The sequence below is a fragment of the Crocodylus porosus genome, unplaced genomic scaffold (genome assembly GCF_001723895.1).
Source record: "Crocodylus porosus isolate Cpor-Errol unplaced genomic scaffold, CroPor_comp1, whole genome shotgun sequence".
NCBI lineage: Eukaryota > Metazoa > Chordata > Crocodylia > Crocodylidae > Crocodylus > Crocodylus porosus.
The window spans coordinates 252041253-252068213 of NW_017728886.1; the positions used below are offsets into that span (position 1 = coordinate 252041253).

Consider the following 26961-nt stretch of genomic DNA (forward strand, 5'->3'; position numbering starts at 1 on the left):
TGATCTCCCGAGGTCCCTTCCAGCCCTGATGTCTATGAAATCTATGAAGTGGCTGTCATTAAAACTCACTCAAATATGTGCCTCTTGTAGGAAGCTGAAAAGCAAAGTCTACTCTTCCTTCCTAAGCCCCCTCTGCTGTGCAAGACTATTTTAAATTGCTGTACAGAACCACATTCTGCTCAACTGCACTGGTAAATACAGAGTCATTCCATTGTCTTCAGTGGAATCTCTCTGGATTTATGCTGGCTAACAAACCTGTGCTGTTTTTTGTAGCGTTGAAATGGAGGCATTCCTAACAGGAACCTTCCACAAAAATGTACCAAAATGATTTTTTTGTTTTTGCAGAAAACATTACTACTACTATTGTATTTTCCAAAACACAGATAAAAGTCTGTTTTCTTTTCCTGCTAACTTTGCCAGAATCGATTGGAAAATAAGAAGGTCTCTGTGCAAAGGCAGCCGTATAGCTATCTGCCTACCCAGGGTTTGGTTTTCACTATCCTGCCTCCCCAAGCCAAACAGATGCATTAGCAGTGTAGATAAGCTGCTTGAATAGATCGGTCCCTTTTTAATTTTTTTTTTTAAAGCTTGGTTTGTTGTAACCTCATCACTTGCAAAAAAACAACAACATCATGTTTAAGAACCTCTGCAGCATGCTAAAGGGTGCTGCATTGTTAGATTTAATTATTTAATTCAGCATCATTCACTTGCGCATCTCAGTTAAAAGACAGAGGCTTTGTTGGAACCAGAGCTGCCGTCCGAGACAGATTCCAGTTCTATTTCTTTCTCTAGCAGAGCCATTTAATAGGTTACATTCCTTAATATTTTGTATTACGTTTGCTTTCATGCTCTAAGCCTCCATCTTGGAGGCTTTACATTGGGGAGCTATATAGGCAGTCTTGAAACAAATGTCACTCTGTGAACTAGTGTAACAGTTAAGAGAGGGCCCTAGGATAAATGCCTGTGTAATGCTTTGAGATCAGGACTGTACTTAGACGGGTTAATGAGCATGTACTAAGCAGTAGGGCACTGTGAGGTGTGGGGCCAGGGTCATCTTCCCTTAACAGATCGGGAGGAGAGGCAGAGAGTACGCAATCTGCCTGAAAGGAAACAGTACTAGAGCTCAGAAGATGCCAAGTCACGGCTCTAAACCCACTAGTTTAGTTCCAATGCTAGTGGAACAGGAAACACAGGACCAGAATTCAAACCCTGAGGTTAACTCTGACACTGAGTGAATTTAACAAAGGAGAGAGAGAGAGAGAGAGAGAGACTTTAATAAGAAAAAAAACTTGAATGGAAAGATTTGTTTTTAGCCTGAAACACCCATTGCTTGGGAAGTCACATTTACTTCCCCATCACAGGCTGGTTTACTGGGAGTAGGCAAAGTCCTATAGTGGGATTGGAGAAGTGGGGAAGAAATTAACCTTCAAAACAGAAGGTTACTGAAGTACTTTTAGCTGCTAGAGAAAGGAATAAAAGGACCTGCAAACACAATGGCAGCACTCCATTTACTTCCTGCTCTTAACATTTCCACCAAGCCAAATCCTGGCCTCATTTATACCTGGGCAACTTCACCGATGTCACAGGTGGCTGAACAGGCATGAATGAGAGAAGGTGGCCTCCGTTACCTTCCTTACTTGTGACACTAACACCCACAATCAGAGGTTCTTTCTCCAGGGTGTCACCAGTTTCAATTGACATAAATATTAAGTCATAATTACTCCTTTCACCAGTGTTTGATGGAGGGCATGGACAAGAGGAGAAAAGGACTGGAACAAATTCCCCAACTTGGACACTTTTTAACCCTTCTCTGGATAATGCTGAGCTGTGCCAGGGAGGATTCGCACCCTGGCTCTTAGAAGTTTCTGTAAGAACAAAACTTTTCGCCTTTGGAATGAAGCAAAATACCCATTCTCCTCAAAACCAGCATCTCCCTTTAATCAGGGCTTTAGTCCCTACTCCTTATACTCAATTCAAATCACTAGACCTCTTTTTCTTTTCCACATCTACTCCAAGAGTGAGCAAAGGTTGATTCAGTTTGCAAAAATGCAAATATATATTAAACAGCTGCTGCAGAAAGTGTTATAATTTATTTTAAAAAAAAATGTAAAAAAAGGAACAGAATATTTAACTAACTCAAGTAGTTCTTCCTGAATTGTCCTGAGTACTCCTCTCTCACACTTCCTTTGTACATACCATTCAACTTACAACGTTTGCCTTTCTGTTGTGCTTTGCTTACAAAAGAGAAAGTGCTGTATGTGAACTCTGCTATGGAACTGCAAAGATTTTTTTATGTGTTTTTTTTCCTCCAAAACCTTTTGTACATAAACTGGAATCTGCCAGATTCACGAGGTCAAAATCCACAAGTTTATGAATACCGAGAACCAAACCTAGGTCATGCTGAAATCAGCTGAACTCAAAATAGGACCAAGGTCTCATTTGAGGCCTAGATACAATGTGAAGCACTCTAGCACTGGCAGGGAAATAGGCTAGATAAGTCTTTTCCATTTCTATGGGATGCCAGTTAGGAAGTCAGAAATCCCCTACTCACCCTCAGGACTGGCTGCATCCTTGTTATAGTAGGAGTTCACAGCTGGGATTTCCACAATATTTCTGCTGTTACATCAAATATAAACTAACAGCATTCAAGATAACCATCATGGACCAGATCCTCAGGAAATGTAGTTTGGTACAATTCCATTGGCTTCCATGGAGTTTTGCTTCTCCAAGTTGCACCAGTTTTCAGGGCATTGGATTCCTTTGAGGATGAAATTCCACTTGACTTTAATTGGGAGCATGTGGTACATTATATGTAATGTAGTGTATATTCATAGTAACAACACAAAAAACCAAACCAGGGGCCAACAAACCACATCCTAATCTCTCAGATCAGTGTAAACTCAGCATAAATTCCATGGAAATCAGAAGTTATTGTCAACTATTTACACCGTAAGAGGTTAGATCTGGTCCCTTCAAATCCATCACATTCCCCTGTTAAATATAACCATACCCTGGTGTGGTTTTTTTGCTTAAATCTTTAAAAAAAAATTCAAAAAAGAGAATGGAGTAACATCTTAGGTATTTCAGAGGTGCCTATTGTCTAGGCAATCAAGCACTGAGTAGAGCAAGAAAACCAATGGAAAAAAAAAAAGCAAGCATTAAGATGTGAAGGAAAAATGCTTACTCACAAAACATCAGTTCCCTTTAAATCAAAATACAAAAGTTCACATTGCACACTGGATTTTTGCTGAAAGATATTCTTCCTCAGAGGTAGAAAATGGTGTGGTGTGTGATTTTTGTTTTTAAGTAGGATAAAGTCCTATACATGATATATATTTCAGAATGGATCCAATTTTTTTTTTTTTAAAACTCACACAAATGTTATTAAACCTTGTCAGAGGGATGTTTTTCCTCATAAATATTTTAAAGTCATATTTATAAATATCTGTTGTAAATAACAACCAGATGGAGGAACAGTTCAACAGTCCTCAACTCATATTGCTTCCTTTTCAATTATTAGAACCTGAAAAAAATATATATGTTCAAATGGCCAGGAGTGGAGGGGAAAATTCAGTTTTAACTTCTAAAACTGAGACTCAAGTTTTTCCTGCATTTTGTACTCTGATCAAGAAAAGGAACTTTTTACAACATGCTGCTTTCCACACCAGTCTTGTTTGGAGTCTGTTACTACTTAAGTAGTGTCAGCGAGCAATTTCACCTCTTGTCTTCAAATTCCTCTTCTCATTTGCCTCAGGAGCTTCAAACCATCACAGACATTTACACTATTTACAAGTTGAGTGTCCAAGCTCAGCAGCATAAAGTGTCCTCTAAAAGAATCTAGTATGCTGTGAAGACCCTGGATTCAGAACCTGAACAAGTTGATAAAGTCTTGTGGTGAAAGTGAAATGGAGCAGCTCTCTGGGTTATTGGCTGTGCAAGGATGATCTGTACCCTGAAAAGGAAAGAAAAAAGAAACACTGTTTAGAGAGGCAATGGAATGAGTGTCACAAGTCAGACTGGTCTAGCACCATTCCTTGTGCCATGTGCTGCACATACAGTTTGCACACGAGCTAGACAGCAAAATCAGGGTTACTTATGTTCTCACCCAAAGCATTAAGTCAAAGCTCAGATTTAGATTTTAGGGACAGGTAAATGTTTGAGGGAGACAGGGCAAGGATCCAAATTCACTCTGAGGCTCTAAATGCTCGATTCTGTTGTCATTGCATTTAAACTGGCATACAATTCTTTGAAGGCTGGAAAACAGCTGGCAGAATGTGTCCCCAAGGATCAATAAGGGCACATCTACATGTGCATTAAGCTAATGTACATTAGCTTAACACATTTTTGGCAGGTGTCTACACGTGCAGAAACTTATCGCTAAGTTATTGCCATGTCTCTGAGTTTGCCATATACTTCTAGTGGCTTGGCACATGGGATTGTGTTTACATGTGCATTAATGCGCTTTAACTAATTGCGCCTAAATTTGATACCTGCAAATGATACCTGCAGGTATCACATTTAGGTGTGATTAGCCTAATTTCACCATTTTAAATGTGCATTAAAGCCATGCACATGTAGATGCACACCCATAATGCGCATTCAATTCGGCTAAATGTGCATTAATGCATCTTGTGTAGACAGGCCCCAAATGCCTCAAATTGACCAAGTCATACCCAGCCCTCTTCTCTCATCACAGGGAGACACACTAATCCTCAAGGCCGTGAATGGGACTTGCTCTTCCTCTATGAAGAGGGGACAGGGTCCTTGTGGGGTAACAAACGCAGAAAGACACCTTCTGGAATAGCAAGAGCTTTAAGCTATGTGGAACTGACTTTCAGAGATGCTATATACCTGCATATTAAGACTTCAGAGAAAACAGACCCTCTATACGTACCTTCCAGGAGAGAATGTGACAGTGTCTGCAGAGCTGCAGTGTGTCTCCATATTGCTCTTTCTTTGGGTAACACCTTATAAGCTTGAAGTACATCTTCTTCCAATCTAACTGCCCCTTATCTGATAAAATAAGCCGTTTGCGAATCTAGAACAGAATGAGAATAGACTGAGTGCACACTAGCATTTGCTTGTTTTGAAGAGTGATCTTGCAAAGAATTCTCTCCATACTCTAAAGTAGTGGCTCTCAAGCTTTTTAGATTTAAGGTAACCCTGGATAGACTTGAGACACCCCTTGGAAAGTGCCTGCTCAGTTTTCACTGTTTTTTTTGCCAACAAGGAAAAAAAATCAAGTCGTTTGTTGCAAAGAACTCAGAAACACCACAGCTATGGACTTATATTTGAAATGTCTGGGCTTATTTGTGAATCAGGTTTGTAAACCTAACTGAGCCTAATAGTGTATGGCACCCCACAGCACCCCTGAAAGGATCTCAAGGCACCCTAGAGTGCTATGGCATCCTGGTTGAAAATTACTACTCTAGAGTAACTAGTTGGCAGCCCAAAACCTTCATTCACAAAACAGCCACAGCATGTGCAATAGGAAGGGTAACATCCTGGCCCTTTCTCGGGGATGACGAACCACCTCAGCCAGCAAGCGTTTTCTCTTTAAAAAGGGCAAAATACTAGTCATTCTTCATGGACTATTCAATCCTTGTCCATTCTATGGAGATGGTCCACAAGGATGCCAACTGCTGTGACTGCTAAGGTTAGATGAAGAAAGAATTCTCTCCCATATAGTACAAGCAATGACAATGCTTGGTCATTACAATCTTGGATTACCTTGGTTAGCAGCCAACATGGAAAAGATTGGCCCATATTGTTAAGAGGCCTTCCATTTCAGGGATCAGTACTGGGGCATTTCCAACACTATCAAACTTCCAACAGAAAAGCTTTTTGGCCATAACATGCCAGTCAATGTTAGAAACGTGTTGTATAAGTTTTAGATCCAAGTAATGCTCAATATGAGGAAGGTCCTTTATGTTCACTCACAAATATACAGACCGAAATAGGTCACTGATCTAGCAGTGACTTCTCTCCTAGTACCTGTCGGTCTGTGAAGTGGTACTGGCAGAGTTTCTTCCATAGCAGTCGGTCTTCACTGAGCACCTGCAGCTCAGGGGCAACTTGACCAAGGCTGACTAGGTCTCTCCCATCAGTTAGCCGCTGCATGATATTTAATTGCAAACACAGTGGCAGGTCGGTAAAGGTTGTTCCTTTAAAGGCAGGCTGGGAAAAAAAACAAGTAAAAATGATACAAGATGAACTAAACCAAATACAGCTATATTATTACTTGCTAAATATTTATATACACAGGATTCAGCAGTGTTGGATGATTTCCCATCTGTGGGAAGAGACCAGTTTCCTTGGGAGATCTTCTCATAGGCTACAGTTTTTCTGAGCCACTACTTCCAGGGAAAGAATATTACGAGGGGTCTACCAAACTTGAGGAGACTGCCAGCTGATTTTGCAGACAGATCCTAGGGCTGGCCACCATTTACATGGACTGAGCAAGACAACCCCCCCCCCCAACCCCTCTGATTGGCCAATGGCCCCCAGCAGTCCCACCCCTTACTGGAGATTGCCACGTGGCCCAAAACCACAACTTAATTACCACAATTAAGCCTGGGGAAACCATTAATCCACATGTTATTAAGCAGGTAGGGCTACTTGCAGCAGGAGGTGTGGAAGCTGCGAGCAGCTACTGCCTGCTGCTTCTAGGCCTCCTGCTGCAAGTAGCCTTGCGCTGCCCTGGCCCTCTTCCTCCCTGCTCCCTCCCCCCTATACTCCAAGACTGCAAGGCTTCCTGCCCTTTTCTCTGCTTGTTGGTAATTTTATTTTCCTGCAAGCCTCCCAAATCATGGAGCCTGCCATTTTTCATGCAGTCCACCCAAATTCAAGATTTCCACAAAAATCATGCAAACTGCAAATTTGGTAGGTCCAACAAGAACTGGAACTGGGTCTCCAGTGTCCAAGAGGCTGTACAATTATAGAAGGAAGACCAGAACAAACACTACCACTGTTTACTGTAGTATAACAGGATCCATGTTGATCGCCCAAGCTTTAATTGCACAATTAACTCCCCTCATCACTGATGCATAGTAGATAGACTGGTCCCCAAAAGACATTTTAGCATTTCAAGTGTGGGAGTGAGGCGCACTGGGTTGGGGCTGGCAGTTGATGTTTACAAATGGGTCTTGGTACAAAAAAAAGGTTGAGAACCACTGCAGTAGAAAACATCTTACCAAGAAAGAAAAAACAAAAAACAAACAACAACACCAAACAAAAACAAAAACAAACCAACACCCAGCTTGCCATCAGACAACTTGGGAGGTAAACAGACTGCCTGAACTTTTATTTAAGCCTAGTTTTCATAAAATGAACTTTTCCACCCAGGGGAACCTATAACATCTTTTTATTTCCCTTTGCAATATGAAGTTGCATTTCTACTTGGGAGAAATGTCACAAATCTGTGCACTCTCCTTTGCCTGAAGAAGGGCGAGTGAGCCCAAAAGCTTGCAAGAACATTTTTTTGCAACTATTTAGTTGGTCTAATAAAAGATATCACCTCTGCCAAGAGTTCTGCATATTTTTTGCTTGTAGAACAACATGACTAAAGCCTCTGTCCCTGGAGTCCTCAGATTAATTCAGTCTATCCAGGTTGGATGTTGTATGTCAAACTAAGGCTTTGTTTTTTAGGGTCATAAGAACTTAGGTGAACCACAGCAGTTCATGGGTAATGGTAGAAAGCAGGATTTCCCTGCCATTGTTGCCTGGGATATTGTTAGCAGTTACTGAGGAACATTCTTTTTAAGTTTTCTTTCCTACAGAGGATACTTCTATAGGTCTTGTCTGGGTCATATTTGTCCACAAGTAGAATCAGTATTTATGCTCATGGACTAAACCCTGAGGCTCCATCAGAACGCACTGTAGTTTTGTTGGATTAACATCAGTGCAGCTACACTGCTGCCTAGATACAGATTGTTGAATGTGGGAAAAAGTCCCCTGCATGGACCAAGGTCCAAGCAGTAAGAAAACCAGAATATCGGCTCCAATTGCTACATGAAGTAGCAAACTATTATTTAGGCAAGTTAAAGTTTGAAGGTTTGGGCTCCCCTGGTAAAATGACAAATAAGCACTTTAAACAAGTGTCCCAAGTCATCAACTACCCTGCACAGAAATGCCTCAATTTTAAGTTGTGGCATTACATCACCCTCTTTGCAATTGGCATAGCAATTAATTGTTTAAAACCAAACACAGAAGTTGCTGATCAGATGATGGAAGTTGCGTGGCACTATTTTTACTCTGATGACCCTGTCTCCATCAGCTGGATGGTGTCAGAGATTAAGGGCATAATAAGTGTGTTTATACCAAACAGTTCCTACCTTTCCATCTGCAGGCAACAAAACTATTTATTACTAGTCCAGAACAGAAGCCCATGTACTCTGCAGCACCACAGCAGTGAAACAGGCTGCACAGTCCATCCACCCTTTAGCCAAGTGCTTATCTTTTAGAAAAACAATAAATTTTCCAGCACTCAGAATTACCAACAGCATCAAACAGACATAGTGATGACTGCCAATCAACAACAGCCCCAAAGGACCCCATTGTTCCAGTCTTTTTAACACAGCATTAATGTAAATGTCATCTGGTTAACTATTTTGATACTAAACCTTTCGGAAGAAACATTTAACTAATTCTGTCCAAATTCCATTATCAACTTTGTCTCCTGTTCTGTTTCCCACTGCAATAGCCTCCATGTTCTTGGTGCAAAACCCCTCCAGCAAGCAAAAGATTCAGATGCAAGAGTTCTGCATAATGAAATGAAACAATTCAAATTCAGTATAATTTATTTGTTTGTGTCATTTAAGAAATGGAGGCTTCACTGGAACCAAGACTGCTGGGACACCCCCCACCCTGCAACAGATCTGCTTGCCGTACCGGGACATCACAGGATCCTTGCCCTCACTCCACAATTCAAGTCAAGTTTCCTGCAGAAGATGCAGGACTGGTTATAGCCTCATGTTCAAAGGGCACTAGACTGCAATACTGCTGAGCAGAAAGCCTATTTAAATAAATGAGGGTTTTATCCAAGTAAGGCACATTGGCCTGGCCTTCTGGTTCAGCTCAGCTATTACATACATGCTGATGTCTTGTTACTGAAGAAGTCAGTGACACTAAAGCACATGCTTGAGGGCTCTGCTGAAAATCAGGGCCAAAAAACTTAATCTGCTCTTTTTTTTTTGTTCTTTCCAGTACATTTCAAGCATGACTTTTTTGGAGAAGAAAGATTAGATCAGAAGAGGCTTTTGTTGTTAAAAAATGGACAGAAAAGTGGTTTCTTTTTCTTTTAAAGAAATTACTGCACATGCTCAGTAGATAGGTTTCAAGCTATTTACCCCTCCATCCCCAAACTATATTTCTTGGCTGTTTCAAGACATCTGCCCCTTCAGAAATACCCCAAACACTTAGCCCACTTACAGTGAGTGACCAGCTGCTTACAGTACTGTGCTCTTTCCCCTCCCCTGCTCAAAAACTTACCCAACAAGAGCATGAACATGACATTTTTTTCTACAGCTTCAGATATTCACACAGTGCTTTAAAAAAATTTATATATATCTCCATCCAACTGTCTCTCCTCCACATTGTAGCCAGTAAATACAAGTACATAACATACAGGCAGCTCAGTTTGCAAATGCTGATACGACAGAACTTTGGCTGGGATCAACACCATTTCTTTGAACTGATGCAAGTGACTTTCTTTCCTGACTTGATATGGGTTCAATCTAGAAGGGAAAATGTTTTTAGCTATTAAGTCAACCAGTTGGGTCCCAATTCTTCTGCAAGCTTCATGCCAATAGAAGCCCAAACCCATAGGGTGCTCCACTGAAGGCAGTGGCCATATGTCCACACAGATTACTGTGGGACTGAGGATATAGCCACTGGACATAGCTGAGTCAAGCCCAGAGAAGCCTTCTTTCCTCATTGCCCGTTAACTTCCTTCTCATCACCTCTCTTTGGGCTGGAAGGTGGATTGAACTTCAGGGTTCCTTGGTCACAGGATACAGCACTGCTTGCTTTGAAATTACAAGGGCAAGCACCTCACTAAACTCTTGCAGGCTTAGTATGGGAAAAGTTCACATGACAGTTCATTTAAGTTTGTATCCTGGTCTCACTGAGGGGACTGGGATTTTTACAATTAATTTCAAATTGAAGAGAGTCAAGTCATAAAAGGAGGACATACTGCAGCACTAGAAACCAAAGATTTGACTCTAGCAACTCTTCACTTGGAAGTGTTAGCAAAATGTAGGATTAAAAAGAGGATGTATATTAAGACAAAATGTTTTGATAAACTTGAATGGAGAGTTTGGCATTTTCAGTTTACAAAGAATTGAGATTTTTTTCCCCACCCCCGCCCATCTTAACTTGGGTCAGGAGAATTTTAACACCCTAAAGTTTCTCAGGGTAGAAAAGCGGCTTCCTGCCCTGCAAAAGCCACAGAATTAATGTCTATTTACAGGCCCATCTTCCATTACAACTTGAAGTGGATCCTGGATCCAGCGTATCTATTACATTCAAAACAAAGTGACTGCAGGGCACTTGAGGATGCCAGGCTCTTTCATGCTTTTCCTAGATAAATCTAGTTTTAGCTCAGAGCCACCTGGAACATTTAAACATGTAACTCGGTGGGGGGCGGGGAAGGGGAAAATAAAAACAAAAAATCATTCTTCATCTTGGTTTAAAATTCTAACTCGGAAGTAATAAAATAATAACAAAAATAAGACCCCTGTTCCATTATCTTATCTGGTCCAGTTCAAATCTTAACAATCCAAATTTCTCCATCAGCATGCTTTGTATGCAGTTTGGGAATGCTCATGATGATCCAGTCCCCCAGGCAGGAGCTGCTGTATGATAAGGCTGTATGAAAGAGCCAACATATAATTTGCCTCTCAGCAAGGGCCAGGACTCTTGCTTACCCTGGTGATTTGGATGTTGTTCAGCTGCTGCTGCCAGTGAAGGATAGCCTCCATTCTGTGCACCCACATGTTGATGTTTCCAACCAGAACCGACTTGCCTACCCTTTGAACCAGGGTACATAGTGACTGGTAGAGAGTCTGAAGCAGTTCCTTTATTAGCCTGATGTTCTGCTGATCTTCAAGGACTTTGGAAGCCAAGAAAAAGAGAAGGGAATATGGAGTTCATATATATTTTTGTTATTCACTTCTTTCTGAAGGTTTCATTAAAAAAAACAAACAAAAAAAAAAACAAAAAAAACCTTAACTTTTGGCCTAAGATCAGAAAGAGTTATTTATTAAGGGCTGAAATCTTAATAAAAAAAAAAAATAAGACGAGAGCTCCAGCATGAGCTAGACAAGACAAGTTAGAGAGGTCATATTTCCTCATAATTCATTGTTCCAGTGACTGAGCCAAGGTGAGGCATGTGGCCTTTCTATAGTACTTCCAAGTACACCCCCCCAACTCCCACCCAGGGAATGCTCTCCAGTGGACTTCAGTCACAGGAAGAGATTAACTCGTCTAATATTGCAAATCCTACATCTGTGCCCAGGGTTGGATGAGATGACCCTTAAGCTCTCTTCTGATTCTGAGTTTTCTTCTGCACCTCTTCCCAATCTTCCACTGTGATCATCCTGGATTTGGTTGTCACCAGATGCTGTGGATACAAGCCAGGGGCATTATATTTCTCTTACCTTTCTGCACCACTTTTTCCAAGATGTTCATGAAGTTTTTCTGGGCAATTCCACTCAGTGATGTTAGCTGAGACTTTGCTATCAGCTCCAACAGCTGTGGATAAAAATAGAAGTTGCCAGCCTTAGAGTACAAAGATATTTTTCTAATCTTGCCTTCCAGTCACATGACAGCCCAGCAGTTCAGATACTTGTTTATTGCTCTAGTATACAACAGAGGTAGGCAGACCACAGAGAAATGCAAGGGCAGGAGGAAAAAAAAGATGATTAAACCTACCCCGGAAGAAGAACACCATCTGTTGAAAGAGGGCTCTTTAAGTGATTGTTTCATGGTTCAGAGGTATAGAAAGCCACATACCACTGTTCAGCCTGACAATGACTATTCAAACAAAGAATGGTGTATCTCAGGGTCTCGCACCGATATACATAGACATGCAGTGTCACCAGGGGACAAGAAATAAACTCGTGCATTGAGCATCAGAGATTCCCTCATTTATGCCAAATGACACTCTGATTCCCTCTTTGGCAACATGTTTCATACAGGAGTTTTCATGAAGAGGAAAGCTTAAGACTCCTATTTTACAAAATTCCTCATTTTTATTATTGTTAGAACTGAAAGAATCCAGAACTATTTAGGCCCCTTGTTTACTTTGCTGATTCCTATGCACTAGCTCAAAATGCTGCAGTGCTTGGGGTAAAATTACTGGAGGAATTTTTTCATCTCTCATAAAAAAAAAAAATGTTTTTCTACTGGAATAACAAGTGTCCTGGAAGGATTTTTTAGGGTTTTAAAATTGGGAAATAAATCACAGGCAGTAACTCAGTGGATCTGAAAGCCATACATTTTCTACAAGTCATTCTATTTTCCCAGTGGTTCATATCCTTCTGCTCTAATTGAGAAGGGAAAGAAAGAGCGTTTATACTGCCAATCAATCCACATGTATCATCACACGACTGGCCTATTAAATGCTTTATCATCCATGGTTATACTATCCCATTACTAGCAATAGGGATTGTACAGAGCAGTTGCTATTCCTTGTGTCAAGTAACAGAGATGGTTCCTGACAAGAGTTGATAAGTCATGAGTTGATGTTTGCCAACCTATAAGAATGGCAGGAATGAAGTCATAAAGTTATTGGCCCCTTGCCATAAACTCTGAGCTCAGAGAGAGGTATTATTGCAACCATTTGCCCATTTTGCTCATCTCTGTCATTAGCATGTGACTGTCAGCTAGGAGCTGTAAAGTGGCCTACAGTGACCAGTCTGCTTTTCTGTTCATCTTTCAGGCCAACTTTAAACTCAAAACCATCTGATGTTTACAGTCTATTAATAATCTTGCACTTCACGTGATTGGTATAAAACAAGATGGGGAAAAAAAAATCCACAGTTTCACAGTTTAACATTTCTGTGCAGGGCAAAAATATTTTGGGCTTTTTTTTTTTTTTTTTTTGGTCATAACCCAAAATTTGAGCAAGCAGGTGAGATAATGAAGGGACAAGCTCATCAGGTAATATGTAGTACCTGTGTTTTGACAGAGTTCTCTGCTGTTTCTCACTTGTACAGTGTATATATGCCGATGCACAAAACTAGCTAGCAAGATTTTTTATTTATTTATTTTTAAATATAATTTTTTTTTTATAATCTTTCCAAGATTTGTTTTGGATGTTGGATGTTCAGAGCGGGGGAAAAAAAGGAACACTTCCTCAAAATAGTCTTTGTAATAAACTGCTAGCACTGCTCTATTTAACCTCATGACCTTCAATTATGATTCTCAACTTGCCAGACCGTGCAGTCGTACAAACATCCAGATCAGCTTCAACCATAAACAAGTCCTGTCCCTGTTTTGCAATGTTCTAGAACAGTCCCGGGAACAGCTTCCTCAAGAAACATTATAAAAAAAACACAACCAAGAAAAAAAGGGCAGACTTTTGCTTACAAAGATGTTAAAACACACCAAATCTTTGCACACGTTATAAATGCTAAGTGGCCAAAATGCTATAAGATTCAGTTATTCTTTTTTAATTAAAACCCAAACCAAAACTGATCCTTGAATACCGAGGGAGTTAAATAAAATCAGACAATCAAAATGAAATAGAGTCCCTTCCTTTTGCTATTTATCAAGTAAATTAGCAAAGCTATCACATATCACCTTTTTCCAGCAGCAATAAATAAAGGATAAAATCCTAATCTGAAAACAATATTATGAATGCCTCCTGAGACATATTCCAAAGCAAACTGCAATGCCAAGAAGGAACGGCCAAATTCCAAAATAGACTCCAGACATGTGAGTAACATTGGTTTTCTTTGCCAGTACACAAAGACAGGTAGAACAATAAGTAGCAAAGTGCAGCTTTGCGTTGAGGGTCTACAGTCATTCCCAACCGAGATCCAGAATGACAGAGCTAATGGAATTTATTCCAAGATTACTGGGGACATAGTGAAATGTGGCTCAGAGTTTAAAAACACAAATGGCATACAGCGTGTTGATCAGTGCATTATACAGACTAACACTACTGCAAACCAAGTGGAATTGCAGTAGTCATTCCTCCCCTGCCCCGGGGTCAATTTATCTACATTCAGTATCATGGAAACCACTGTTGACACTGGTATTCACCCAATTCCATGTACAAAATGCTGCTAGGTTTAACAGTACAAAAGGGAAAGATGAACAGCAGCAGCCAGGGCCTAATTTTCTGAAGATGCTCAATAACTACCAGTCCCACCAATCTGGAAGCACTCAGTCCCTTTGTGGGAAACCAAACTTTTGGGCCAGATCTTGAGATGCATGAAACAGTTCTGACTCTTGGACATAAAGGACATGGGGTGGGAGATGGAAGCAGAGGTGGTGATGGTAGGTACATGGCTCTCTTCTGTTCTATGCAATATTCCCAAGGAAAGTCCCTTGGCCTCCTCACCTAATTCAATCTCATTTTATTTGGGAGGATTAGGCAGGCAAAATAAATAAGTTTTAAGAAAAAGAAAAGGTGGAATGAAAAGCTGCAAGTTGCTCCATACCCTTAATCTTCCTGGTTCCACTCATGTGCTTGTGCCTTATGACACTTAAGGGCAGAAAGATACTTCCTACTTTCTCAACAATTAGGAAGTAGAATGAGAAGGAAGAGTTCCCATCCAAACCCCCTAAGAAAGTCCCAGATTGAAACATTTAGAGAGCAAGCTGGTCAGCTAGTTTGTGGTTTGTGGTACAGGGATAAAAAGTATTCTTTTCCCCCCCACCCAAGAGCTGTCAAAACACAAGTCACTATGCGGCACTGAGCATCGCATGTCAGATCCTCAGCTAAGGTAAGTTTGCACAACTTGACTCCCCTGGTTGAATATTTGGCTTCTAGCATCTGCAATAGAAGTTTATTGCAATGAAAACTTGCCCCCCCCATAACACACACACTTGCTGAGGCTTCATATGCCAACTTTCAGCCTGGAACAAAACTGATAGTCAGATAAATTACTGCAACTCACAATAAAGACACCAATAGATCTACCAACAGATGCTACAACAAATCCAGGATTCCTAAAACTAGGTCCCATAGAAATTTTAACACATAAATCTGAGAAAGTACATGAGCTAGCCACGAGCTGTCTAGATCACGTGGTTCAAGAAGATCTGTCCTCAGGCATCTGGGATCAGGTTCAAAAACTTTATGATTTGAAGCAGTGTTACAGCAAGAGTGCCTCATCTCTTGCAAAATATTATGAAAACACTGTAAGGTAAATCCTTGTGAAGGGAGGAAAGTCTGCACAGGCTCACTGTCATCTACCAAAAACATTTCAGAAAACAGGCAACAGCTTTAGTGTTTGCCTTGCTGTCTAAAAGGTGCGATATCAGCTCAGCTCATGTTACAGATGTACACGGAGCATACCTTTATGCAGTCTCCATTTTTAAAACTGCCCCACAGCTACTTCAGGATTAATATGTGGGGTCTAAGCTCAAACTATTTTCCAAGCTTCTTGGTTACTAATGGAGCTGAAAGGTGAAGGCTTAACTTCACACCTAAACAGTGGGTGGGAAGATGCAAGTCATTAGCCGGCAAGAACCCATTTCAGGGTGATAGCCCCAACAGTGTGAGATGTGTACTAAGTCACAACAGAAACTGTATCATGACAAGGTGAGTGTTTTCTACAGAAACGTATCACACAATCCAGTGGCTTCTTGGCTTTCCAAGGAGAAGACACTTCTTTACCTACACTGTTTGCCAAGGTGTTACCTATAAACTGCAAAAAACCCCAATGTTTTCAAGCCACTCCTGGCTCAAAAACAAGTTGTCAGTGTTCCTGTGAGATGCATGAGCTTAGCAAAAAGATTTTTAGGTTTTACCCAAACAAGGACATACTTAGTAGCAAGATCCAGGAGACAGAAGTAGGAACCTTGGGTAGGCTTTTGAATACTGAGGTTTTCATGAGTTTTACAAAAAGCAAGCAAAGCAGATACGCTAGAGGCTCTTAATGAACAGCTGAGCTGTTAACAGGGGAGTTCCCAGTGCACTCAAAAGCTATATTGTTTAGTAGTCCACAATGCTTATAATGAAGTTTCCAGGATACAAAGAGAAGCATTTTAAACGTCTCCCTGGCCACCTGTACCTTCTCTCCCTACTCCAGTTGTGAAGTGGCACTTGGAAAGTATTTGCATTTGGCAGTATGCTATTGATCAAATGTGTGAGGCTAATGGAGTTGTACTTCTCCAGCCATGGGAAAAGGAGGGGGGAGTTAATGTGCAATGGTAAGGGCATGTTGTGTGTGATGGACTGCTCACCTATGTGCTCTGGAGCATCTCCCTGCTTTGTTAAGGACTATCAAACAAAACCCAAGAGGCAATTCTGTGTCCAAGCAGGACATCTCATAAACAAACCATGCACATGGTGTTTTAAGAGCTACTATCCAGAGATGTAAGTGAAAAGTTTGTATTAGCCAAGTCAGTTTTATATATTTGCAGCATAAGATTATATTTAAATGGTCTTACCTGCCAAGCTGCTAGCCAGCTTAAGATTCATTTTTCCAGGTTATGCCATGTTCTTAAAACTACTGATCAAGTCTCACAGCTTGGATGCAAGGCAAGTCAAAGAAACAAGAACGCCTACCAACTTTAGTCTGAGAGGCTGCTGCCTCTGCCAGTCTGTGATAGTGGATGATGAGAAGAATCTAAAAATGCCACAATTTGTTCTGCTTGTCTCTTTACACTGCATCCTGAAAATAAATTGACTATGACTAAAACTTCACTGGGCCAGCTATTTCATGGATGGCTCATCAGTTCAGAATGAAATCCTAACAGGAACCAAAATCACTTTTGGAGCTTAATATTAAATTTACATGTACCCTCCGCCCCTCAACTACAGTTCTTGGATTCCTGCCCTACACAGTGGTACAGTGTGGTTAGAAGCATTAGACACCAAAGATGTGCTACAGATCTGGTTACTGTACTATTGTTTTTCCACTTGCACAGAAGCTTCAAATAACAATATCTACATTTGAACACTGGAGATGATCATGTTGGAAGAGAGTCCATAAGGGTCTGTCATTCTAGAAGCTTCAGTTGATCTCCAAAATTTAATTCCATCTTATGTTTCTTAAGAAAAAAAAAAGTCTCAAATTTTCATATAGGTGGCTTGCTGCATGCTACGTGGAGGATAGCACAGACAAAACATGGTGATTTCATTATGCAGGGAGTCTAAAGGATAAAGAAAAGGGACTAAACTGTCTTTTATAAAAGTTAACAGTAGCTCAGCTGGACAAAAAAAGGTTAACTATAGAGAAAGCCAAGTAACAATCACCACCTCCATCCTGCACAGAAAGATAAGAGGTTTTGATTAGATTAGGTTGGAATGCTTGGCCTACACCCAACTACACAACAGGTGCAGGATCCAAGGCTAAATTTATTCTGGATCATCTTTTTGACCAACTCTTTTCCAACAGTTGAGTAAAAGCAGTGTGCCAGCAAGGACTCCGCTTGCCCCAGAACCTAAAACCTAAACAGCCTGTACTCCACCAATGATCATCTGGTGATGGTGTATGAAGAGGAGCCTTGAGTTAATAAAAGATTTTTTTTTAGCTGATCAAGTTCCAAGCTTCGATAAACAAATTTTGAAATTTCAGATTAACTTGTGGTTAATGTGCCTATAAGCATTTCCTGGTTTTATGTCTTTGGTATAAGAGCAGTATTATTCTTGGACCACTGATAATTAGAGATGAAGTCTTGGTCTGCGTATATGGGCTTTGCACAAGGATCTAACATGGAAGTGTATGTAGTACTAGGAATCCTTTTCTATCTAAAGAGGTTGTGCAGAGATAACAGGAGAACCAGTTTGTTGGAGCTGTCCATGGAGCTATAGTCATGTCTGTTTCCTCACAGACTTAATAGCCAGTGACTCCTGGATATTCAGCTCTGCTCGTCTCACTCATGCTCTCCACACTTCTCGCTTTTACCTTCTCAAATGGGTCACTGGTGGACTAGTAAACATGACATTCAGGGATCCTTAATCTTCACATGCATTTCAAATAGCCTGTGTTCCGGTGCACAGGCTATTCCACTGCACTCAAGGCATTCAGCATACCCCAAGTTTTTGTCTATCATATCTTATAACTGTACTTTGGTGGTGGGGTACATCAGTTAGTGTTCATTAAGGAGAAGGCTGATAAACCTGGAGCACAGGCATCAACATTACAAATTTACAATGTCCTTTTATAGAGTTTCAACCATGAGATGAATGGATCCTCTTCCAAAGCCAGTAGATAGGCAAGTTTCCATGGCCTCATTGGTCAGACTGCCAAGAAAATGGCAGTTGCAGTTGGGGAGACCTGCTCAGTGATATCTTGACCAAGGATAGTCAAGTCATTTCAAAGAGAAACTGAACAGATGACTTAAAACCACCTCCACCACACACATGCACATACCCCACCAAAAATTCAGAAACAAGTCACCACCACACCTGCTTTCCATCACAGTATGTGGCAGGAAAACTGGAGATGCATAACTTTCGTTTCACTCCTCTACACAGGCCCTCCATTGCCAGTATATCTAAAAGCAGGCTGTGTGGGATTTATCTGGCCCGTGCAGGGAATGGACAGATGGACATCTTGAGATGCTTTAACTAGTCCCAAAGCCACCCTCTTGCTCTGTGGAAGAGCACAGCATAGGTTTTCTAGTCTTGAGCTCACTCTTTGCTCAGTCAAGCACCTCAACAATTTGTTTCTTCATAAGAGGTTACAGTAAAGTCAGTCTTGGCCTTATACTTACCCTAACAACATAGTTGAACCTTCTGGAATCCAGAATAGCGCTGGAGAAGTCAAGTCTATTGAAAGCTTCTCCCAAGGTACAGTAGCCGTGACGCTGAGAAATGAGAAGCACAAAGCTTTGTCATGTTTTATTGGACAGAGACAGAATAAAGTCAAAGTGGTTTCTTATATCCACTCCTTCCCCATGCATGCAATTGAATTGGCATGCAGTGCTTTTTCATGCTAGGGATGAACAGGGCAAAAGCTAAGAATGTTATTCGGTTTACCAGTAGGTAAGCAAAGTCATTTTTTAAAGCATGGATAGCATTTGGCACAATTACGGCCTGATCCTCAATTATGGCCTGTAATCACCCTTGCAAGACAAATTACAAGCCAGATCATCTAGTTCAGGGGTTTTCAACATTTTTTGAGGAGCATCCCATCCTGGCAAGTACCCTCTTCTGGATATGGAGTGGGGAGGGGATCCCTCTGGCGGCCAAACACAAAGTGGCAGTGGTGCATGGCAGCCACACAGCGGTGGTGATGTACCCCCCTGTTGACAACGTTGATCTAGTTGTTACAATTTTGCGATGCCAAAATATACCTCAAGAGGTCTGACCCATTAACAGTGTTTGGAAAAACCAGCATGGGGAAATAAAACAAGAAGGTACTCACTTCTTTTGTGCTTCCCTTGTGAACATATATCCATTTTTCTTGATGGAAGTCTGTTAAGAAAGGAAGAGAGACAGTTTCTTCAGTTAAATGGATAAAAAGATGAAGCCCAATTCTGGTCTCATGCCAGTTCCATCATCTCCACTGGTATTATTTTTTTTGATGCAACCAGGATCACCATCAGGCCCTTCTGGGTTGCTTTGCTTCCCTAATCCTTCATCTGATAGAAGGAGAATCCTAGAAAGGGCATGTGTTTCACCAATACAGTCCGAGAGACTTTGTATTTAATAATCTACATACTGCAGATCTACCACAGTACCTTACTTGCTTTGCTCCCAGCCCATAAGAGAGGCTGGCAGCCAGGTTTTGTTATTGATTTTATTAAATATTCACTACCTTGGTTACAGTGTCTGGATTAAATGTCAAGTATAAAGTTGAGCAAAAATGTCACAAGACTCAGAGACACTCTAGCAGTTATAGTGGTGAGCTTAGGCATTCATAGAGGCCCATGAGAAACTGCTTTTACCTGCATGTAAAATTTTTTTAGGCCTGAATTTGCCATATTTTTGGCATCCTACTCAAACATGAATGGGAGTAAATTAAAAATACAAAGACATGAACATCTTTGCTCTCTTGCTTTGCATCATTTCCCAATAACTACAGGAGTTCAGGAACCCACTCAGCACTCTCCTATTCCATTCCCTTCTTCAATGCATTTTACAGTGGCCCTTTCTTAGTGAAGCTGTTTAAGGGTGAACCATGCTTTTATCTTCCCCTTACCTTTAAGAGTAACTTTAAAAGATAAAGGCAACTTTAAACCCTCAGCTTTTATCTTTAAAGATGGGATTCGATGCAGAAGAGTACTACATGTAATGCAGCATAGAGGATACAAATGCAGATGCCCTTATGTTAGGAAACAAAAGTTAAGGGGCAGGTCCAAGTTTCCATTGCACATGTACAGATCCTCAAGTCAGGCCTTTAAGTCAGTGACCAAGGTCAGGATCTGGTCAGAGATTGTCAAAGTAATGTTTAATTTTGTTTACACTGCAGACTGAATCAAACACACCTCTGGGAGTCAATTTTGGCAGAGATTACTGAAACCCTGGGGGTTGCAAGGTAGCCAACTGATGATTCTCACAATACCATTTCCTCTCTGCGCATGTGAAGTTTACAAATGTAGCTGTCAATGCTCCAGTCAGACCCAGGCAGACACTCATCTGTGTACTTTCCACAGGGTCCACCCATACTGGGCACAGAGATAAGAGCCCAAGTTGCATGTGCGCTTGAGTTAAAACCTTCCACTATTTAGAGCAAGTCAGAATCTTCCCTGCCCCCCCATGTGCTTTGCATGGCCAGTGAGGGCCCAAATTTACATTCAGGCTTATTGCCTCTGTTTGTATAAATGTGTATAGGGAAGAGAGAGTAAAATTCAGTCTGCTGTGTGCAAGTCTACAGGGGGGGAAAAATTGGAACTGGTTCACTTGAATGTACCATAGGAAAAAATTAGTCTTCCTCTGCCAAATACAAATGACAAAAATTTGAACACAACAAGCACGAATGCTTGGAGCAGGGATTAACAACAAGGGCATAAATCTTCATATTAAGAAACGTATCCAAGTTCTCTACTTAAGTCACACATGGGTGCAGAGACTCAAGAGGCTTCTGGAAGGCTTCTTGACATTTATGCAAGAATATATACACTGCAGCATTTTTCCCCTCCTCCAACAACTTGTTTTAAAAAATACCCAAACGGCTGTCTTACACTGAATCTTGGTTTTGTTATTCAGCAGGTCCTTCTTTCTCTTCTTGGCAGCAACATCATAGTTCATGCCAGTGAAAAGATTCTCCTTATTGCGGTCCTCCTTTTTGCAGTAACTGTGAATGACAATGAAGAGATTCTGTTTATTTTGTGATCTGGGGATTTTTAATTTTTTTTTTTTCCTGCAAAAATTATTTTACTCTTCCCAGAAAACTGGTCTCTGTAAACTATGTGCATTTTTGCACCTACAAACAGTGAATTTTAGTGCTATTCTGGAAAGAACTAGAAGCAGGATCAGAATTCACAAATGAATAGTAACAATAATCCAAAAATATATTTTTTCATTAAGGGTTTTGTACCCTCCATGCTTAGATTTTTGTGGTAATACCTACACAGACACACACACACACACACACACACCATACCTATATACATGTTATACATACACACCTATAAAAACAGAACACACACAAATAGCATGTGTTATATGATGAAATTCATGACCTTGAAGCACTCCTGCCCTCTTTAACTTTCTGCTTGTTTGATGTGGTCTCTTCCTACTAGCTGCTGTGGCTAACTGGGATTGCAACTCCTTCAGACAGGCTCATGCAAAGCACAATCCACTCGCCTACAAAGATGCAGAACCAGAGTGCCCAAAGCTTTCACTCTGTAGTGGCAGGCCATAATATCCTCATGCCAGTTAATAAAAGGGCTTTGGGAGGGGAACCGGACAACCAGCTTCTTCAAGATTTGAAATTTATTTTAAAGAGATGTGTTCCCAGCTTGTATGCTTGTAAACATAAGCAAACCACCAGCTCATGTTTGGATGGCTGTCTCCACAAGTCTGCAGACAGCTACTGGGGGCATTAACAGGTGGGATCTCTGGCTAAAATCATCTATTTAGAAAGGTTACGCACCCAGTTGTTTACCTGTACTAACCATGTAACAAAGGGATGCAACAAACCAGGACAGGAGCTTTTATCATCTCAAAAACATACCGCAAGTCAAACCTTTGAAGATACCCATTGACTTCAATGGGATTTGGATCAAGCCTTTAAAATATTTTGTGTAACTCTATATAGCGTCAAGCAGCAGCATGAAATGGAGACGAAGGGACAGTGTTGGCACTGCTGTTCAGGACCCTGCGGGCAGCAGGGAGAGGAAAGTCTCACGTCACCGTAAGCAGCAGTGGAAAAGCCACTACACCAGAGTCAGAGAGTTGGTGCCAGGGACAGCAGAGACACCCTGGCAGGTGGCTCGAGGAAAGGCAAACAAATGCCCCATCTGGGGGGATACAAGCTGCCATGGGGAAGGAGGGAGGTTTTAGAACTGTCCTACTTGAAAGTCCAGTCTTGTTCCTTCTCTTTGCTTTGTCAAGACTGCTTTTCGGTCCTGCACCTTTGCACCTGTCCCTGCTCCTAGTCAGGTGCTAGACTCGTGACTGTTACAGGGCTCAGATAAGAGCTTTGCAACATGCGCCCAGTTTCCTGCCCGAGAGGCGCATAAATAAACAGTCTCGTCTGAGTAGACAAAGATGTCAGGCTGCTTCCTGTCCTATGTAGTTCATGCTTAACTATTACAGGGCACGCTCTAAGGGCTTATCGTTTAAAAGATATTTTACATTATCTCAGAAGAGAACAAAACGCAGAGAGGATCTCTCTAAATATAGGTCTGCTGGCTGTATCCCTTTTCCTAAGCTTGCTTGCAACTGGGGGGAAGGGGGGTAGTAGTAGGTCACACGAACATGGGGAAGGTTTGCTATCAGCTACTCCAAATTCCACAGCACTTGGCTGCACAGCGAGACCAAGTGACAGAAGCTTCCTCTTCTTCCATGGGTCAGTTCAGAGCTATGCGATTAACGTTGTGCATTGCAAACTCTTACTCCCAAAGCAACATCTTCCTCTAGCAAACCACAGGAGGGGGAGGGGCTCTATCTGGACACCTCCATACTGGTCCAGAGCAGGTCCAACAGTGGGAAGAGGAACTCCCCCAGGAACCTGAAGCATTGGTAGGTTGAACACAGAGGAGGGAAAAGAATTGGTGGCTCCCCACAACCACTCTGACACTAAAACCTCTCAGAGCCCACTTCAAAGCCCTGGACTGCTTCGTTTTCCTCTTAAGCTTTCCAGCAGTTTAAGTGAAGAGCAGAGCTAATGACCCCCTCTTGGGGGTCTTCAAGGAGAGGTTGGATAGATATCTGGCTGGGGTATTATGATGCCAACACTCGTTCATGCTCAGGACAGGGGGGTGGACGTGATGATCTGTTCAGGTCCCTTCCGATCCTAGAAACTATGAAACTACAAGTCATGTTGTCAGGATTCACAGAGACGCAGCCCACAGGCTGCCCCAAGTATTTCACTGGCGCAGCTCAGATGGGGTGCCCAATAGCAGGCTAAGAGTGCTCTGCATCAGAGATGGGAGCTAGCTTGCATGCGAAGGCCGAGCTGCAGTGGTGTAGAGTGGGAAAGAAAAAGAAAGGCCTCTAAAGAAAAAAAAAAAAAAAGGTTACAACTTTTGAAGAAAGTTAGAGTGTGCAACCATCCCTACTGCATAGCGTGCCAGACACCAAGATTAAACTCAGTCACTGGAGCATGAATCGGAGGGATCTTAGTCCTGCATTATGCCTTTAATCTCAACCCACCCCTGACTCCAGAGTTGACACCAAATGACTCATGAAGATTTCTGATTTATAAACAGCAGCTGTTGATGAAATCTAAATGGGGGGGGGGCAGTTTGGGATAACCATCTGCATCTGCCTGCTGCACTGTCAGACAGGACTGTGGACTGAATGGACCTTGAGTCTGATCCAGCATGAAAATCCACAGAAGGAACTGAAGAAAAGCACCAAGCTCATTATTCTACAGTCAACAGCCATTACATTTACCAGGTCTGACATTCTTCCGAGTTGCACGGCAGATATTCTGGAGTCTAAGCTTTCTTTTTTGGTGGGGCTCACAAAAATACCTGTCCAGCCTGAACCTCTGCTGCACTAGGAAACCCCATTCTGCCTGCAGGTCACAGGCAAATCATGCTTACTCTATGCCAGCTTCAGTCACATTCATCGTGACTGTGTGCAAAGAAACACCCCCCCCAAATCTTCAGCCCAGATCATGGCCTACATAACCCTCACTCTAGGCTCTGATAAAGACAATGGGTGGCCTTGCATTAAGAGCCTAGCTCTGGAATGAGCAGTTTGGCTGTTGGTTATCATCACACCCGGGGTAACAGCAAAGTCTCCCTGCCTATAATCTCTGCAGCACTGTAAACAGCTGAACTGCCTGAACATTTTGTTTGCATTCAGAGTCATCAAGCTACACAAGGAATATTATTTACACTCTGTGAAAGATTAATAGTTGCAAAGGCATCATGTTTCTCATGAACCAGGAAGTCTTAAGACATATATTCTTCTGGAAGAGGGGGAGGGATGTTACAGAAGTTTCCCAGCGAAGCTGGCAGTGGTCCAGATGATTTTCAGGGACACCTCTTACAGGCACCATCCCGCATCATTAAACTCAATGACAGCTTTGACATTTTCTTCCGTGCAAGCAGGGTCAGGGCTTGTGTGTTGATGCTGCTGCATACTTTTCTGAATTGCAGCGGGTCCCTGAATCCAATCCACCCCCTTCTCTGATTTAAGTTGTAGATGATTGTTTTATGGGAAGGTAGAACTTTGCACACTTGGGTGACAGCCCAGAAATGGTACAGAACCCACGTGGGCCAAAAAGTCTTCAGCAGTGAATGTAGGTATCTTCCAAAGTCAGTAGGAGCTACACCCGTGGCAGCTGGAAAGTCATGTTTACCCAAATCAGGAGCCCTACTAATCCCCATCTTCAATAGACCTTACATCTTTGTTTATATGCTTACTCTACTGGGAACAAAAACATCAGCAGATAAGATGACTCACTGGTACTCCACAGCATTAGATCATGCAGCACAGAACTGGTTATGATGGGGCCCTTGGACCCTGGGCTCCCAGTTCACAGGGGTGGCAAAGATTTAAAAGCCTCAGGATAAAAGTCTGCCAAGTCACCAAGTAAATTCAGCCCTGTTCCAAGCAGGTGTAATCCCAGAGATACCCAGGACTAAATTTGTCCCTAGATTATCAAGTTTCCTTTCACTCTATGGACACCTGGCTCGTTGCTGCGGTTGCCTAAAACTCAACCGAACACCGGATCCTAAAGCATCATAGGCCTCTGACTGATTAATCATGTGACCTTGTAAAGGATACTGGACCGATCACTCAGCGGGGAGAGGACTTCACAATAAGCAAGATGTGCCCGAGCCAACCTTTCCAGGGTAAATAAATTCCAGATGCCGCACTGTCCCCTCCTGCTGTGCTCGGCCTCAGCCACGGTAACTGAGGTCTACTTCTCCTCCCAGGCAGGTTGCAAAAGGCATGAATCTCTCATGCTACAAAGAGAGATCAGGACGACCAACAAACATGCATGGGGAGCCCAGGGCTCCAACTTCTATTACACGGGGCGCGCCAGAGACAGCAGAGGGAGGGTTAAGTTTCACATCCCACATGGCTTTCAAAAATATATTGTTCCTTCACAGTATATATAAAGCAGAGTTAAAACAACTTGCTATCTTTGTACATGGGCGGCTTTTATAAACAAAAGCAGACCTCTGTTTAATGGCCCAAGTTCAAGGCTATGCCAGAGCCATCAACCAGGAGTGCCTGCCATAACAAACTGACGTCAGGCTACGCTTTCAAAAACACACACAACAAAGGCCCCAGTGTTTAAAAATAGATCCTGCCCGTTTTCCTCTTTTTTTTTTTCTTTGAAGAACCAAAAAGAGACAAACCCCAGGACACGCTCTCCAGTTCCAGAAGCCGCTCGGATGAGCGCCGCCCGCGGCCAGCCAGGCTGCAACCACTGGTCTCCGTCCTTCACCACCCCACAAGGCAAGGGATGAAAGTCAGCCCTGCCTGCGCAACTAATCCCCCGCTGAAATAGCTAGCCTGGCTTTGGCAAGGGGAGATAAAAGAGGGTGATGTATTACAAACACCAAGCAGATGAGGGCTCCAAGAGGTTAAGCCTTTCAACAAAACGCGGCTTTCTGCTCCTTTCCAGGCCAAGAACCGTCGAGGGCTCTAGTGAGGGGAGGCAGGAGCCATCCATCGTGACCCGGCTGACAGCTCCTCGCCCGGCGGCGCGGGGAGGGAGGCCGAGGCCAGCCCCTGCTGCCCGGGCAGCGGGCAGCGGGCACCGGGAGCGGGCAGCCGGGCGCGGACACACGGGCGCGGGCCGCACCCCGCAAAATAACGAACCCCCGCCTTCCCGCCCTGCACCCCGGGGCCGTCACCTGCTGAGGTCGCTCACGTAGCTGCTGCTCTTCTCATCCAGGAACCGCGTCCAGCCGTCCGCCGTCTTCACCCAGCTCTGCCCCGGCGAGCGCCAGTCCTGCCCCAGGAAGGGCATGGCTGCGGCTGCGGCGAGGCCCCTCGGGCGGGCGCGGGTGTGCGCGCGGGGCGGCCGCGGCTTGTATTTATCCGGGGCTGGCGCGGGCTTTGTTGCCGGAAGAGCCGCGCTGGCCCGGCCCCGCCCCGCGGGGAGGGACACGTGGCTTTGTTTACCAGCGCGGGGACCTGGAAACTTGGGCGCTGGCGCCGCCTCCTCCCTCCCCTCCCCCCGCCCGCCCCCTTCTGGC

General features: G+C 42.7%; 1 protein-coding gene across 1 annotated transcript; it reads right to left on the minus strand.

Annotated features, from left to right (window-relative positions):
* Positions 1–336: 336 nt before the first annotated feature.
* On the minus strand, positions 337–26799 carry FBXO32 (F-box protein 32). Its single transcript, XM_019552496.1, has 9 exons — positions 26617–26799; positions 21310–21422; positions 19551–19600; positions 18898–18990; positions 11658–11751; positions 10926–11110; positions 5995–6177; positions 4895–5038; positions 337–3952 (listed from the first exon to the last, which is right to left on the minus strand). Exons 1-9 carry the CDS (start codon positions 26730–26732, stop codon positions 3863–3865), a joined length of 1068 nt encoding a protein of 355 aa, XP_019408041.1. The 5' UTR covers positions 26733–26799; the 3' UTR covers positions 337–3862.
* Positions 26800–26961: the final 162 nt, after the last annotated feature.